Source organism: Equus asinus, chromosome 5, assembly GCF_041296235.1.
Source record: "Equus asinus isolate D_3611 breed Donkey chromosome 5, EquAss-T2T_v2, whole genome shotgun sequence".
Lineage (NCBI taxonomy): Eukaryota > Metazoa > Chordata > Mammalia > Perissodactyla > Equidae > Equus > Equus asinus.
Genome location: NC_091794.1, coordinates 100,539,662 through 100,556,012, shown reverse-complemented (window position 1 = coordinate 100,556,012; position 16,351 = coordinate 100,539,662). Strand labels below are relative to the sequence as shown.

General features: G+C 55.9%; 1 protein-coding gene across 1 annotated transcript; it reads left to right on the top strand.

Moving 5' to 3' along the window:
* The first annotated feature begins 3,283 nt into the window (after nt 1-3,283).
* KLHDC7A (kelch domain containing 7A) lies at nt 3,284-11,778 on the top strand. Its single transcript, XM_014836159.3, has 2 exons — nt 3,284-10,008; nt 10,707-11,778. Exon 1 carries the CDS (start codon nt 3,679-3,681, stop codon nt 6,064-6,066), a length of 2,388 nt encoding a protein of 795 aa, XP_014691645.3. The 5' UTR covers nt 3,284-3,678; the 3' UTR covers nt 6,067-10,008; nt 10,707-11,778.
* The last annotated feature ends 4,573 nt before the right edge of the window (nt 11,779-16,351 follow it).

Below are 16,351 nucleotides of genomic sequence, written 5' to 3'. Positions count from 1 at the left end.
GGTGTTCCTTCTGTCCTCAAACCAGGGAAGGTCACAGGACCTGCCAGGATTCAAACCAGTGCCGGGTGACCCTCCATCCCCACCCACACACCTGCTCCCAGGCCAACCTGGAGGGCTTCATGCACTGTCCTGGCTCTCAAGTCCCCCAGTTTTCCTTGTACCTTGCCATTTCCCCCTTCTTGGCCTTCCCTGTTCCTGCCACATCAAGCGCCCCATCCACTCTCTCGTCCCAGCCTTGTGCAGGGGCTCCTGTTTCACTCTCCCACCGACACCCTCACCCATGAGCATCATCACACTCCACCATCTTCGTGCTCAGCATCTTCTTCCCCCAGAGTCCGCAGTCTCCAGGGGCCTGGGGACCACATGTGTCTCCCTAACCTATGTCCCTGCACCCCAGCTCAGGGCCTGCTACATGGTAAGCATCTGGCAAATATTTGTTGTCAATCAGCCCAGGCCCCCTCCTTCCTTGATCAATACTCAGTGCTGAACACCTCTTTCTGGACTCTTTTCCTGATCTGATGCCCCTGCTCCAGCCTCCCCGCTGTCCTTTGTCGTTAGCAACTGTTGACAGATCATCTCAATAATGTTTCTCTTGTGATCCATTGTCATTTGATCATATCTCAGGCACAGGCCCCCGTCTTCCTGGTAAGGAACTGAGCCCCCCCAGGGCTGGGACTGTGTCTTCTGTTCTCAGTGGTTCTCCCGTCTTCCCCCTCCCACCCGGGGGCCTGGTTTGGCCACATCCAGCTCCCAGGAACGTGGCTCCAGATGGAAAGGCTGATGGTCTGACTTAAAGGGTTTATGCTGGGGCTGTAGGTGGAGTGCGCTCCAGGGCACAGTGGAGCCTTCGTGGGTGGGAAGCAGCATGCCAAACGGCTGAGACACTGCTCGCTTGGTGGCATCTGAGAGGACAATGTCAGGTCACAACTGACTGAAGGGACATGCCACAAACCCCCCCGCCAAGGGTACAGAGTCCCAAAGCTGTCACCATGGCCGGAAAGGTAGCTTGACTGCTGGGAGACCACACATCAGCCCCCAAAGTCCTGGTTTCGCCACCAGACAAGTCATTTTTATTACCTGTATACCTCATCCTCTCCTTCCCAGAGGAAGATGAGGGGGTCATGCAGCCAAAGAGACCTGGTTAGAATTCAGGACTCTGCCACCCACCACCTACGTGACACCGGCACATCCCTCTGAGCCTCAGTTTCCTCACCTGCAAAATGAGGGTGATGACGATACCCACCTCTCTGGGTTACAGGGTCGATGAAGCGATGTCGCTTAGGCAAAGCACCCAGGACTTCACTCCCCATTTCCTGCTACTCATCTTGATGATGGAGGGAGGAGCTGCTCACCCACCACCCAGGGGCGAAGAGGAACTCTCAGCAGACAAGTAGAAAAGACGACTTACATCTCATCCCAAGACCCACTGACGCCCCCTGAGATGATTGTTAAAAGCAGAGATTTCCTGGGAGCCGCCCCAACCCACTAGATCAGCAAGTCTGGGGCTGGAGCCTGGAAATCTGCATTTCTAACCAGCACCCCAGTGATTCTTGTGTCTGATCAACTCAGAATCGCTGTTTGGACCACGGTGAAAAGAAAAGGAACCAGGAGGGCCAGCCGCCAGTCACAGCGGGACAGGCCGGGGCGGCCTCGCTTTGGGAAAAGTCCTGCCTGTCGGATGAATTCAGGTCTGTAAAACTCTGGAGCCTGCAAACACGGATAAAAGTGGCCATTTATGAGCAAACTGATGACCTTGGAGCTGCCGTGAAACGGGATGACGATTGTGTCTCTCCTCAATGGACGGTGAGCATTAAATGAGATTTATTGAGATTCCACCCCCATTCTACTCTTACAAAGCCTCAATCCATGTTGGCCACTGTCCCCATTGTGCCCGGCCCCATATCGGCCTCAGGGCTCAAAGTCGAGCACCGCACAGTATCTGTCCTCGGGGACCTAGAATCCGGCAGGAGAACACAGGGTACTTTAACCTGCGGCCCACCTGATAAGGGCTAAAGGAGGCACGTAGAAGGACAAGAGACCAAAGAAGGAAGAGAAGATCCTGGAGAGATGGGGCAGAAGCCACGGGAAGCACAGCCTTTGACCCGAGTCTGAAGGGCTGGAGGAGTGCAGACCAGCAAAGACAAGGGAAGCCAGCCTTGCCCCGGCCAGGAGGTGGCAATCAGATGAATGTGGAAGGGTAAACTGAGGCTGGGGCATGGAAGGCTGTGAGCACCAGCAGAAGGAGTCAGAATGTTCTCCTCAAGTCAAGGCTTCAGAGCCAAATTCCTCCTGTGCTTGCATTTCCTTTGGCTCACAACGTGGTTTTTCTTTTCATGTTTTAATTAGACGCCAACACTTAGAAATCGAGAGTGATCACGTCGCTGCTGGGCTCTCAGCGTCTCTGAAATTGTGGGACCAGGCAGTGCTGGGCCCGCCCGCCCGGCACCATCGGCCCAGTGACTTGATCTGCCCGGCGGCCCCCTGGGCCGTGTGAGTTTGCCATCCCTGCGCTGGCCTTTGGGGCCCCTTAGAGGACCTCAGTCTGTCGGGGGGCGGGGGTGGGGGGGCGCAGAATTAGCTCTGTGCTTCAGAAAGTCCAGCTGATGACAATTAACAGGAGTGACGATGAGGAGACAGAGGAGAGGAAAGCAAGAACAGCTATTTACTGAGCTTTCACGAGCTGGAGTTCGGCCCTACGGCTTTACAAACTTTCACCTATTTTGTGCTCACCACAACCTTATGAGGTGTGTATGCTGTTACCCCCATTTTTCAGATGAAGAAACTGAGGCACAGAGGGGTGAACTCACTTGCCTAAGGTCACACAGCTGGTAAGTGGCAGAGTCAGGGAGTCCGGATCCAGAACGCACAGCGCCGGTGAGATGGGGGGCAGGGGTGTGTCCCTCGGCCTCTCACCATGTGAGGTTGCCTGGTTTTGAGGGCGAGGATGTGCCCCACGTCCATCCCCGATCTGGATACTAATGCTGTGCATTTTCCCCAGCTCCTCTCGGGAAGGCTGGTTCTCTCAGTGAACTCGTCAGGCAGGGAAGGAGGGCAGAGGATCCAAGAGCCGGGCCAGGGGGCTTGGCTGCAGTCCCCAGTCCCGCCTCCCCTGCTCTTAACTGCAGACCCTACGGTGGGGACCAACAGACCCCAACGGGAAGGAAACAGGCCCAGGGAGATCTCCTGCCACACCTGCCGTGGCTCCGCCTGCCCCAGGGCTCACCACACCCCACCCTCCCAGCCCAGTGGATTTGCAAAAGAGACGATAAAGCGCACACGCAAATAATAACCAACCCCGTGCGCTTCCTGGCATTGGGTGACTGTTTGGTCAAGAGCGTCCTTCCTCTTCGTGTGCCTGCTGGACACTCCCAATGTCCTCCGGCTGCTGCTGGTTCAGGGGGCCACTCCCAAGCTCAGCCCCAGGCAGACCCCCGACTCCCGCCGCCAGGGAAAACACCCAAGGATCCAAGGGAGCCGGCGGCCGAGACCTGCCAGCCTGGGCCCAGTGGCTGCCCTCTGCCAGCTCAAAGTCACCTTTGCACCAACTCCTCTGCTGGCGAGCCAGAGCCAGCCCGGATCCCCTCCTGCTCAGCTTGGCAGGAACCAGGAACCAGCCCCTATTGGGCAATCATTAATCGGATTCTTAACATTCCTCTGCCCCAGGTCAGCTTGGAAAACATGCTCCCTGGAGGAGGAGGAACCAAGGCCCAGGACCAGCATTTGGACATGCAGCTGACGGGCAAGGTGGTGCTGTCCACTGTCGCCCTGCTCCTGCTGACGGTTGCCTATAGGCTATACAAATCCCGGCCGGCCCGGGCCCCGCTGTGGGATAGGAACACCAAGGCTGAAGCCGAGGAGGAGGCAGAGGGCTCCGGGCAGCCTGTCATCCCAGGGGCTGCTCCCGGGGCGCCACACTGGGGTCCGAGACGCCGGAGGGGAAGCAAGGGGGCCGGAGCCCCGCTGGACTGCAGCTGGGAGAGTCTGAGGGGCTCCCGAGTCCTGGAAACAGAAGCCTCTTCCAGGGACTCAGAAGCCAGAGAGACTCAGAAGCCGGAGAGGAAGGGCGCTGGGGAGGAGGCGAGTGGGCAGCGCCTGGGCTCGGACCTGGCACCTCCCCGCGGCAGTGACCAGGAGGCTGGAACGGCTGTTGGCGGTAAGCCCCAGCTGCCCCACCCCCCCCACTTGGGCAGTGAACCCGAAAGCTCTGCAGCCAGCCTTGCAGCGGCAGACGGCAGCGGGGTGGGTGGGGAATCTGCTCCATGGCAGGACGGCAGACCCCCCGAGCAGCCAGGGGCCAGGCAGCAGGAAGCCCCCAACCAGTGCTGGATGGTCCACTCGGAAGGCAGCAGTGACATGAACAAGAGCTGGGTCTTCACCCGAGTGACGGGTGTGCGCAAGGAAGAGGCTGGGGCCCTCCAGGCTGCCTCGAACATGGGCCTGGCCCTGTGTCAGCAGGAGGGGGCCATCACCGCCTCCTATACCTTCTCATCGGTGGCCCGGGTTCGAGTGGAGGAGAATTTCATATGGAAGGTGGAGGGGACCAGGCCCAGGCTGAAGGGCAAGGTGTATGATTATTATGTGGAGTCCACCTCCCAGGCCACGTCCAGGGGCAGGCTGGCTCCTGGGACATCAGCCCTGGCTGAGGCTCCGCCCCCTGTGCCACTGCCAGGGCCCCCTGGAGCAGGGGCAGCCTCGAAAGGCCCCTCTGGTGACACAGACGGGAGAGCTGACGCAGCTGCCTCCTCCCAGCCAGCACTGTCGCCCCCCACGCGGGGCCTCAGCAGGAAGGAGAGCCTCCTTCAGATCGCGGAGCACGCGGAGCTTCAGCTGCCGCTCGACGGCTTCGGGGCCCCCACTCCATCCTGCCTAGACCAGAGCGCTCTGCCCGGCGGCCCCATATCCCAGGATTCTCTCAGGTCCAGCTCCTCTAGAAGCAGCCAGGAGTCCCAAGTGCAGCTCGTGGCCGGAACCAATTTCTTCCACCTGCCAATCGCCCCCAGTTCAGCCCCAGACGTCCACCTGGATCTGGGTAATTGCTACGAGGTGCTGACCTTGGCCAAGAGGCAGAAGCTGGAGACCCTCAAGGAGGCAGTCTACAAGGTGATGAGCGACAACTACCTCCAGGTCCTGCGTAGCCCGGACATCTACGGGTGCCTGAGTGGGGCAGAGCGGGAGCTGATCCTCCAGCGACGGCTCCAGGGCCGCAAGCACCTGGTGGTGGCCGACGTGTGCCCCCTGGAAGACTCTGGCCGCCTCTGTTGCTATGACGATGAGCAGGACGTCTGGCACGTGCTGGCCCGTCTGCCCCCCGAGGCTGTGTCCTGGGGCTGTGCCATCTGCAGTCTCTTTAATTATCTCTTCGTGGTGTCCGGTTGCCAGGGGCCCGGGCACCAGCCCTCCAATCGCGTCTTTTGCTACAATCCGCTGACTGGGATCTGGAGTGAGGTGTGCCCGCTAAACCAGGCCCGGCCACACTGTCGGCTGGTGGCCCTGGACGGGCACCTGTATGCCATTGGGGGCGAGTGTCTGAACACGGTCGAGTGCTACGACCCTCGCCTGGACCGCTGGATCTTTGCCCCGCCTCTCCCCAACGACACCTTCGCCCTGGCGCACACGGCCACGGCGTGTGCCGGTGACATCTTCGTCACGGGTGGCACGCTGCGCTACCTGTTGCTCCGCTTCTCAGCCCAGCAGCAGCGCTGGCGGGCCGGCCCCACGGCTGGCAGCAAGGACCGCACGGCCGAGATGGTGGCGGTCAACGGCTTTCTCTATCGCTTTGACCTCAACCGCAGCCTGGGCATCAGCGTGTACCGCTGCAGTGCCAGCACACGCCTCTGGTACGAGTGCGCCACGTACCGGACCCCCTACCCCGACGCCTTCCAGTGCGCCGTGGTGGACGACCTCGTCTACTGCGTGGGGCGCCAGCGCACCCTCCGCTTCCTGGCCGACTACATCTCACCCAGGTTCATGCCTAAGGAGCTGCGCAGCCTCCCCTCCCCGCAGGGCACCCTTCTGCCCACCGTCCTGACGCTGCCCGGCCCCGACGTGCCTCAGACCAGGGTCTAGCCACCCCTCTGCTGGGCTCCTCCTGCAAAACTGGGTGGCAAGAGCACCCCCTACTCACCACTCTACCGGCCGTCTCTGGGAGAGCAGGTGGCCCAGGAATGTGGCTGGCAGGAGGCGAATTCTGATCCGGCCTCCTACGCTGCCAGGAGTCCTTAGATGCATCTCTGCCCCCAGTGGGATGCAGAGGCCCAGTGTGAAAACAGAACTAGGAACTGGTGTCCTGAGGCCGGGGCACCCACGTCTGCAGGGACGACCGCCACCTTGCTCCAAATCTGAACCCTTGGGGGGAGGCACATTAGGACCCCACCAAAGTTCAGGGGCACAGCCTTATCACAACTGTGATTCCGGGCACCATTCGACACCCAGGGACCCCTCAAGCTGACCCCACAAGAGATGGGCCAGCTCACTATAAGCCACCAGGTCCCCTTCCTAAATGTTGGCCACTGGGCCCCCACTTCCAAGGTTCCTGGAAGCATCTGGAACATACGGGTGGGAAGAATCGAGGGTGGTGGTTCTGGCAGGACCGAGAAGGAGCCCAGGGGAGCCCCTGGGAGCCCAGCAGAGGGAGAGATGGATGGAGAAGGAGAACAGCTCAAGATGGAGCCACCCACGGGGACGCTTGCCCTCAGAGTAAGTTAACCAAAGCCCACTTCACTTTTTCTAATTACCTGGAATTCTAATATACTGGAAGGAGGAGAAATCTCCATTTTTAGCAGCCATTGGAAAAGGTACCTCTCCTTGTAGTGGTCGCCCAGGAGCACGGTTGATTGTATCTATAAGGTCTCAGGAAAAGGAGGAGGGGATGTGGTCCCACCACCCTCCTCCCGGGCCCCTGCTCACAGCCGCTGTTAACCGACCCCTGTGCTCTCTGCCCAGCTCTCAGAACCCTTCACAGAGCAGCTCGCCACGCACCCAGCCCTCACGTCTGGGAGCTGAGGGCAGCCACGACCAGCCAGCCCTTCCGGGCTGGTGAGAGGCAATAGCGTAATGTGCCCTCTCTGTGCCATGTGCTCGGCTGGTCTGCCTCGTCAGGCAGGAGAGAACCAGTGAGGGGCAGGTCCAGGATGAAGCTGAGCAACTAGAAAACTCGAGTGGCTCATCAGGAGTCTGGGAACTCCTTTCACATCAGCTTCGGTAAGTTCTCAAAGCGGGGAGACCCTCCAACCTCAGGAAGTTGTTCTTCCCGGAGGTGAGGGAGAAAGGCTGGTCCAATCCATCACCGCAGCCCTGCTCCACCTCCGAGGGAGCTGCCTATCCTGACAGCAGAGCAGCCCTGCTCTGCATCCCAGCCAGAGCAGGGACCTGGGACTACTTCGAAAGTGACAAGCAGCATGGAGGAAAGCAGTAGATACGTGGGATGACCCAGGGCAGGGCCTGACAGGTGGAGACATAAGGATGCTTTGGACTTCAGTGTCCCTATCTGGAAAATGGGAAGAACAATCAGTGTCCTTCTCTGCCTGGGGATAAACAAGAGCTCCTGGAGGTAGGGGTGGGGAGGAGGTGAGGGGGGATGCGAGTGTTGGGGGTGGGAGGTCCTGGCAGGAGCTTGTATTCACTACAGCTGCTAGGGCTGAGCTGGAGTCTTTCCGGAAGATGCAGGATTGAAACAAAGAATGAGAAAGAGGTTGCATGGAGCCAAGGACTTTTACTGGACCACACAAGGACGCCTTCCCGATCCTAGAGCCTGGGACTGGGGGCTGCTTAGTTTATTCCTGAGTGGGAGGCTGGGAGAGGACTACGGCTGGCGCCTGGGGAGAGTGCCCCCCGCCCACCAAGGCCATGGTCAAGCTCAGAGTCCCAACACTCAGGCATGAATCTCCAGGGGACCCACGTGGAGGAGGTGCCTCGGTGGCATGACTAGGAGGTGGCATCGCATTGTAATCCCAGGCTTGGGGAGGGTTTTCTTGGGAGGAGAGTCCCATCTGGAAGCTGGGGCAGGTGGAGCCAGGTCCAGCCCCCAGGGACAGGCCTCCTGTGAGGAGCCAGGCAGAGGACAAGACCATGACCAAGCTGGATGGAGTGCAGGAGAGGGCTCCAAGCCAAGGGTGAACTAGGGAGCACTCTGAGAAACTTCCAGTGGCCCACTGCATACAGATGGTAGGGACTAGGGAAATCAGTCCAGGGATAAGGCAGCAAAGTTGGTTCCAGACCCAGTGATGGCCCATAAGATCTTCAGGATGAGAGGGAGAGCTGAGATTTGGGCCTGGGCTGAGATGGGAAGTATGTGGCACATTTTGTCTGCCTCCCTGTGGTCCCGTGGCAGACATCACTAATCGATCACCATATCTTTTCCTGTTGAGCCCTTATAATGGGCTCAGAACTGTTTCAACACAGGGCCCCAGAAGATACGGATAGATTAGAGCTAGTGTGTTTTTCATCGCTGGGCTGGGTCTCCAGATCTGGGTTAGGGACAAGAGTGGTCAAGACCATCATGGTAGGGCATGGTAGTTCAGGGGGCCTGCAAAGACCGCCTGGGGCCATGATGGTCGAGTTCATTTCCAGAATGTTTAGGCCAGGCACTGATCCGGGAGCCAGAGCCCCAGCTGATCCTTGCCCCGTGTAGCTCACATTCTAGCAGAGTAAAATAGGCAATTTCGAAAAACAAACACACAAGTAAATAGAAGCCATGCTGCATGCGTGCCATGGAGAGAGAGAAGGCAGGGGGGTGGGACAGTGTGATCAGGCCTCCTGGTTAGGTAACACTGGGCAGAGGCCTCAAGGGGAATCCGGGAGACGCATGGACCAGGGCTGGCTCAGGACAGGGGAAGGCTGGCCCTGCCACCAGAAGGGCTTTGTCACGCTGGTGGGGGAGGGCACCTCTGCCTCTTAGGAGCATCTCGGTGTGTGAAGGAGACCCATCAGTTTCCTGTAAGGGAGACAATTCTGTTCCATCAACATTCATAAAAGAGGCTCTTTGCAGGGAGATAAGCTGTGCTTCCAAGAGAGACGCAGAGTTGCACATTTAGGGGTGAGAGTCAAAATAATCACCGGGTCCTCACAGACACCGGACCTGGCAGTGTGGCTGGGGGTCAGCCCGCTCATATGACCCCATGGGGCCAGAGTCTAGGATCTCCACTTGACCTTGTTTAATAGCCTGCTCTGTAGACCTCTAGCCCTCAGCCTCAGAGTGGCCTGTGTGTCACAGGGCTCCTCCCAGGGTCATCTGTCCTGCTTTCCCACTAAGAGCTCTTTCTTCTTTAAAAAAAAATCTTCAGTTTTGCTTGCTTTCCACGTTAGGTTAACCATGCCATTATAGAAAAAAAATTGGAAAATAGAGAAAAGTATAAAAACTCTGCCCAGTTTCGCCCCTGCTGTGACACGTGGCCCTCCCGCCTGTTTCTTCTGTGCATAATTTTTGTTTGGCTTGATTTTTGCCTAGGTGTGATTATGCTGAATATACAATTCAGCTGCTTCCTTTTTTTCACTTAGCTTCTTAGAATAAGCATTTTCCTGTGTTATTACAAACCCTCGGTAAACATCATTTCAATTGTTGCCCAATATTCCATCGAGTGGATGTGCCATGGTTTATTTAAATATTCTCCCCTCCCTGTCGGGCCTGTAGATTATTTTTTTCTGTTGGTTTCTTTTTCCATCATAAATAAAACGTCCTTTGTTTTCTCGTTCCTCTCTGTCTGAGGCCTCCATCAATATTTACAAGAGAAGCCCAGTTGAGATGTTGTCTGCAATAGCAGGATTGTTGAAACAACCACAGAAGCCATGGCTTTGTGTACGGCTGGGGCTCGGGCCGCCCTTGGAAACGCCCAGCCAGAAAGACAAGGCTGTTAGAGGAGCCACCCCAGGTGCCCTGCCCTGTGACATCCCCGGAGCCAGGATGTCAGGCGGGGAGCCACATTCATAGAGCCCCCTCTCTGCACATGCCAGGCACTGGACCCGCTGCTTTCTATGCATCACCTCACTGATCCTCACAACCCCAGTGTACAGGTGAGAATACTGAGTCTCAGAGAGTTCGAGGAAACCTGCCTTCACGGCAAAGTCCAGAGACCCTCAGTTTCCTTAAAAGTATCCTTGAACCCCGCCTGCCCACCCCCAGCACGGTGCTCTTTCTGTTCCCCTAGCATGAGGCACTGGAGCCGAGGACTCTGCATCTTCTGTCTCCTGGGCCACCCACACTCCCTTCTCTATGCACACCAATCAATTACACTTTATCCTTGAACTTTGAACTCAAAACAAATTTTCTTAAACTCTCTGACCCTCAACATCCGCATCTGTAAAATGGGTTTGCCCCTGCCAGCCTCAGAGGATGCTGTAAGAAGGAGCAAGAGGATGTGTGTGAAGCACCTGTCACAGGGACTGCTCCAAAGCCAGTCTCGGAAGAACCACTGTCCTCTGGGGGGTGGCCGCCCTGGGCCGGCCGGAAGAAGGGTCTTCTCATACTCCCACTCCCCTTTCTCAGTGTCCCGGTCCCAGATGAGGAAGGTTGTCGATGTTTAAGCTGCAGGGGCCTCATCTGGTTTGACAAGGTCAGGACGGGGGGCAGGGTAGGGGGGGTGGCAGTGCTAAGTTATTCATATTTTAGACCCTCTGGGTTTGGAGCCTGTGAGACTGTGCTCTCCTCTCCCTGGGTGGCTGACTTGCTGATCTCAGGTTCCCCAGGCTCAAAGCGTGGTGCACTTTCCCAGGCTGTCTGATGGCGCCAAGGAGCTTCAGAACTGCTCAGAGTTCCCTGGAAACCTGGAGAAGGTGCAAGGTGGAGAGACCGTCTTTCTTTCACAGATTGAGAGTAAGGGCCGCTCAGGGAGACTGGGAGTGCAGACATTCAGAGCCATGACAGGTGCCTCATACTTCCCGCCCTTGTCACCCTCACCTGGAAGGACCTTGTGGCCCCAGGGTCACCCTGGAGTCCCCCGAAAGCTGTGCCTCCAGCCTGGAGGAGGCTCCTAGGCAGACGCAAGCTGGGGCAGAGGAAGGGAGGTGAGACGCAAAGGGAGGAGGTGCCTTCAGGGAGCGGGAGGTGAGGAGGGGGCTGCTGAGGAGCAGAAGAAAGGACAGCCCCGGGGAGAGTGTCTACAAACAGCCCCCAGCCTCGGCTTTTTCGAAAAACGGGATGTGGGTCAAAATAAAACAAAGATGAAAACACGATCAAGTCTGGCTCGGCTTCCTGTGTGCAGGGGGAGGCAGAGACGTGGGTCTTACCCAGTAATAGTAAGCAGGGCGTTGCCCACGCCTGGCTCTGAGCAGATACTTTACCGTCAGACCCTCATCATCTGAAAGCGATGATCCTCACGATTTGGCGGAGGAAACGGAGACGAGACATTTCACAAAGGTAAAAATTACTATTTAATAGCTGTTACGACAGCCAGCCCTGGTGGTCTAGTGATTAAGACTCCACGCTCTCACCACCACAGCCCAGGTTTGTTTCCCGGTCAGGGAACCACACCACCGTCTGGTGGTTGTCACACTGTGGTGGCTGTGTGTTGCTGTGATGCTGAAAGCTGTGCCTCCTGTATTTCAAATAGCAGCAGGGCCCATGGTGGACAGCTTTCAGCAGAGCTTCTGGACTAAGACAGACGAGGAAGAAGGACCTGGCCATGCACTTCCAAAATAAACTGGCCATGAAGACCCTGTGAACAGCAACGGAGCTTGTCTGATGCAGTGCCGGAAGGCGAGAGGATGGTACAAAAAGACGGCGCAGGGTTCCGCTCTGCTGTCCACAAGGGCACTAGGAGTCGGGATCAACTCCACGGCACTAACAACAACCTGTTATAATGTCTAGCTTTTTATTATTAAAAAACTGCATTGTCAATATATTTATTGAGCACTCAGAATGCTAACAGGTTTTCTATTATATGATCTCATTTTTTCCTCAAAACTATTGTGGTAGAGGGCAAAACTGGCCAAATTCTCCCCTTTGCATCATCTTCCCCACCCCTCAAATCTGGCTGTGTCATTTGCTTCAATGCCCTGGGCACTGGGTTCCCTCTCTCATGGCTCTTAGAAACCCTGAGGCTGCCACCCTATGAACAAGCCTGCGGGATACACGGGAGACTCAGGGCCCAGTTACCAGTTGCCTTGTCAACAGCCAGCCGAACCCCTCAGCCACTGGCCAGTGGCTGACCACAGAAGCCTGAATGAGCCCAGCCAAGACCAGCAGACCAGCTGATGGAATCCAGCCCTAATCGCCAATCCTCTGACTCACAAGCAAAATACAGGGTTATGGGTTAAGCCGCTAAATTTTGGGGTGGTTTGCAGCATAGCAATAGGTCGGGGATAAAACACTCCTGTGATGTTGGCCTATTATCACCACTTTATACGTGAGGAAGCTAGAGCCCAAGGAAGTAAGCAACCTTCCCAGGATTACACACTGCGAGGCAGAAAGGCCGGGAGCGCCCCCACCCCCAGGTCTGCCGGACTCTGATCCCGCGTCCGTCATCGCTTAGCCACGAGGTCCTGGGTCTGCTCCAGCCAGACCCAGGGCACTGGGGTTCCTCCTGGGGGCCCGGCCATGGGGGCTTGGGGCTCAGCCCTCTCATTTCCAGAAGAGCTGGAGGGGGACCGCTCTGAGCCAGCTCAGAGGAAGACCTCCTCAGAAAGATTAGGTTGGCTCCTTGAAAAACGACAACAAACCCCTATTGAGGGCCGGGCTCTGCCATAAGCACTTCACCCGCAGTAATTTATTTAATTCTTGCGTTTTGCTTTTGTTTTTGTTTTTTTTGAGGAAGATTAGCCCTAAGCTAACACCTGCCAATCCTCCTCTTTTTGCTGAGGAAGACTGGCCCTGAGCTCATATCTGTGCCCATCTTCCTCTACTTTATACGTGGGACACCTACCACGGCATGGCTTGCCAAGCCGTGCCATATCTGCACCCGGGATCCGAACCAGCAAACCCCGGGCCACCGAAGCGGAACGTGCGCACTTAACCACTGTGCCACTGGGCCGGCCCCTATTTAATTCTTAAAACAACAGTGTGTTTTAGATACTTTACTGTTTACAGATGAGGAAACTGAGGCACAGAGAGTTTAAGTAACCTGCCCGTGGTTGCAGAGCCGATACGTGATAGAGCCCGTGAGACCCCAGGGCCTCTCTCCCAGGGTCGTGGGAGACAAATCAGCTACGAGCATGGGCTGGGCTTCGCTTCCCACCCTCCCACCCCTTGGAACGTCGGGGTCAGTGCATGCTCAGGCTCAACGTGGGCTCCCCGCGGGCAGAGGCCTTGGCTGCCTTGCTCCCTGGGTCTTGTTCATACGAGTGTCTCTGATGTCTGGTCCAGGTCCTGGCTCAGAGCAGGAGCTTGGTGACACCTTATGAAGACAGAATGAAAGTGCCAAGTGCCACTCTGAGACACTGCCTGGCTTCCGGGCTGCTTGGACCCGTCTTTATCTTTAGAGGCCTAGACTCCTGCTGGTGTTTTTGTGGGCTCCCTAGAGCATCCTGGTATGCTCCTTCCTGAGGGTGAATGTCGGAAATTCAAAGTCCTGATGCCCCTCACGGAAAGCCGACACCCTTCTCATCGCCTTACCCAACACTATTAACACAGAAGTTTATGCAGAGATTTCAAATCCACGCTCGCCCCATTTCACAGAGGAAATAAGTAAGCTCGGAGATCTCGCAGCTGTGATGCCACTACTCACCCTTCAAGGCCTTGAAAGTGTGGCCTCAGCTCCCCCACCCTGACACTCCCCGCCCGTCAATCGGGGCCCCCACGCTGTATATATAACTCGCTCACTTCTCACACCGCAGCCTCAGCCGGTGGGTCTGCAGGCCCCACTGAGTTCCCTGTGGGCAGCGAGGATGTCTTGTTGCTTCTGTCCTCGGTGCCAGCACAGAGTGGGCCACACAGCACTGCTCAGAGGGAGCCACAGCCGAGCTGGACCCCCAGGTGCCACGATTGGGTGTTTGGCACTGCCCACCGCTCACCACACTGCCCACTGTCCCACCACACTGCCCGGCTGGGCTGCTTTCCTGTGTCCAAGAGGGACTGTTTCATACGTTCCGCCCTCTCCTCAAACCCCCCTCCTTGGCACACAATATCGGGCACAGAGCACAAGTGTCAGCACCTGCCGGCTGTCCACATGAGGGGCACGTGGGCCCTGCCCAGGGGGTGGAGAGAATGCACCCTGGAGGGGCCTGGCTGGCAGGAGCTGGTGTGTAAATACCCCAGCTCCCTCAGCCCTCGGCAGAGAACTAACTCAGGCTCCTGCTGGGCACTGGCTCCCTGCACAGCGTCCCTGTAACACAGCCACTCCAGTCCTCCTTGTCGGCGCTCCCACCGGCTCCTCCTCCTTCAAGAGACCCGCAGAGGAGACTCACGCTCTTGGCTCCCAGAGGAGTTCAAGCAGCGGACAGCCTGCTCCGGCGCCACCAGCCTCCCCACGTCCCCGAACGCCTCCAAGCACCATTAGAATGGGCTCCAGCATCTTCCACCTTAAAAGAAAAGCCACGTTCCCACGGTTCGCCTGGCGGTGCAATAAATCAAAACCACGGACACACTCTAGAAGGTTAAAATCACGATGCAAACATAAGGCATCTTTGTTTGTCGAGAGTGTCAGAGTGATGTGGAGTCTTGGTGATCTTGAAAACAGTTTCTCCTCGAAGGACCTGCGGTTGTTTCTTCTGCAGTCCTGTTGCTCCTATCACATTCAGCAATCTCCTTTGTAGAAAATATGAGGCTTAGCCTGAACCTGGCCTCCACTGGAATCATAACAAATTCTGAGTGAACTCTTTGAAAAAAAACCTGCTGTTACTGATTGCTTCCCATCCATGTGAAGGAGCCAAAATCTTGGATTGTACCTAGAAACGTCGACACCCACACCTGGTATCTTTCTCCACTCGATTTCACTTCCTAGGCCCCGTCTCTCCCTGGACAACACAGCGGGGTGGGGGTGGGGGGCGATGGCAAATCAGGGCGACATTAACCTCAAGAAAACCCAGGGCGGAAGCGTCTTTAGTGCAAGCTGTCTTCGCTTTTGTAAACATTTTTTATTGTGGGTAAAATACACAGAACACAAAATTTACCATCACAACCACTTTAAAGTGTACAATTCAGTGGGCTCAAGTACATTCACAATCCTGTGTGCCTATTTTTTACAAAAGATGTACAATCCGGCTGCAAAAGATATACAAACATTTATTATAGAATATGTAATTGGAAAAATACAGAGAAGCCCCAAGAAGATAGCAGAAATCACTCCCACTCAGAAATAATTGGTTATTGTTTTGACTTCTTCATTTCCAGTCTCTTACTTATTAGCCATAATTTTTAAAAGGAAAAAAGAGATCTTACTCTGTACTTGCCATGCTTTTTTCTTATCAGAATGTTGTGACTACTTTCAGGTTTAAAAAATATAGCACTGGGTTTCTTTGCATTGTGGTAAAATATACACACCATAATATTCGCCATTTTAACCATTTTTATGTGCACAGCTCAGGGGCACTAAGCACGTTCACACAGTTGTGCAACCCTCACCACTGTCGGTCTCCCGAACTTGTTCATCATCAAGGCTGGAACCCCAGGGCAGTAAACGCGAATGTTCCCCCACGCTCCCCACCCCCAGCCATGGTGAGAAAAGTTGCCTTTAGCTTCAGAAAACACCCCTGACAAGGACTGATACTGAACCTGAGGTGAGTTCGCTCACCCGTTGAGCAGCAAGCCAGTCTCTGACACAGGGGTAGTAGAAGAAAGTAGGAATTTTATTATTGCACGGTGCTGATCAAGGAGAGAGGGCAGCTAACGCTGAAATCCCAAACTCCCTGAAAAGCTAAAAGGAAGGGTTTTTATTTGGAGTTTTAGGTGGCGGGGGGAGCACATGGCCTTGCTGGTCGGAGCTTTCCCAGCAGCCAAGGGGAGGCTGCTTGTGGGGAGGAGGAGGAGATAATGGATCCAGGTGGCTGTCCCTGGCCCGTCTGTCTCCAGGGCGCACAGTGGGTTCTGGAGCCGGGGAGCCAGCGAGCAAGCAGGGGATGAAGGCTTTGGTTTTCACCCCATATATGCCAGGTTTAATGTAGGGAAACCGATATCAGGTCCAGTATCAGGATGAGGAATTTCTCTGCTCCAACAGCTCAGATAATCAGGAATGTGCCACAAGCACAAAGATACTGGTTTTCATTCATTCTGGAAAGTTCCACACACAACACAGAACATCCAGTGGGATGCTTTGGGGCTAAAGAATCAACAGCTTCCTTCTCAGAGACACTAACGTTCCCTCCTCGTGACTGTGGGGAAAGACAAGGGGAAAAACCTTCTCTCTGGACTTCCTCCATCCTCATGCTAAACTAATTACTTTTTGGTGCTTTGACAAAAATACTGTTTGGAAAAGGCCAAAGAATA

Excerpts from the sequence above, each read along its gene's own strand:
- KLHDC7A (XM_014836159.3), top strand. The coding sequence starts at position 3,679 with ATGCTCCCTGGAGGAGGAGGAACCAAGGCCCAGGACCAGCATTTGGAC.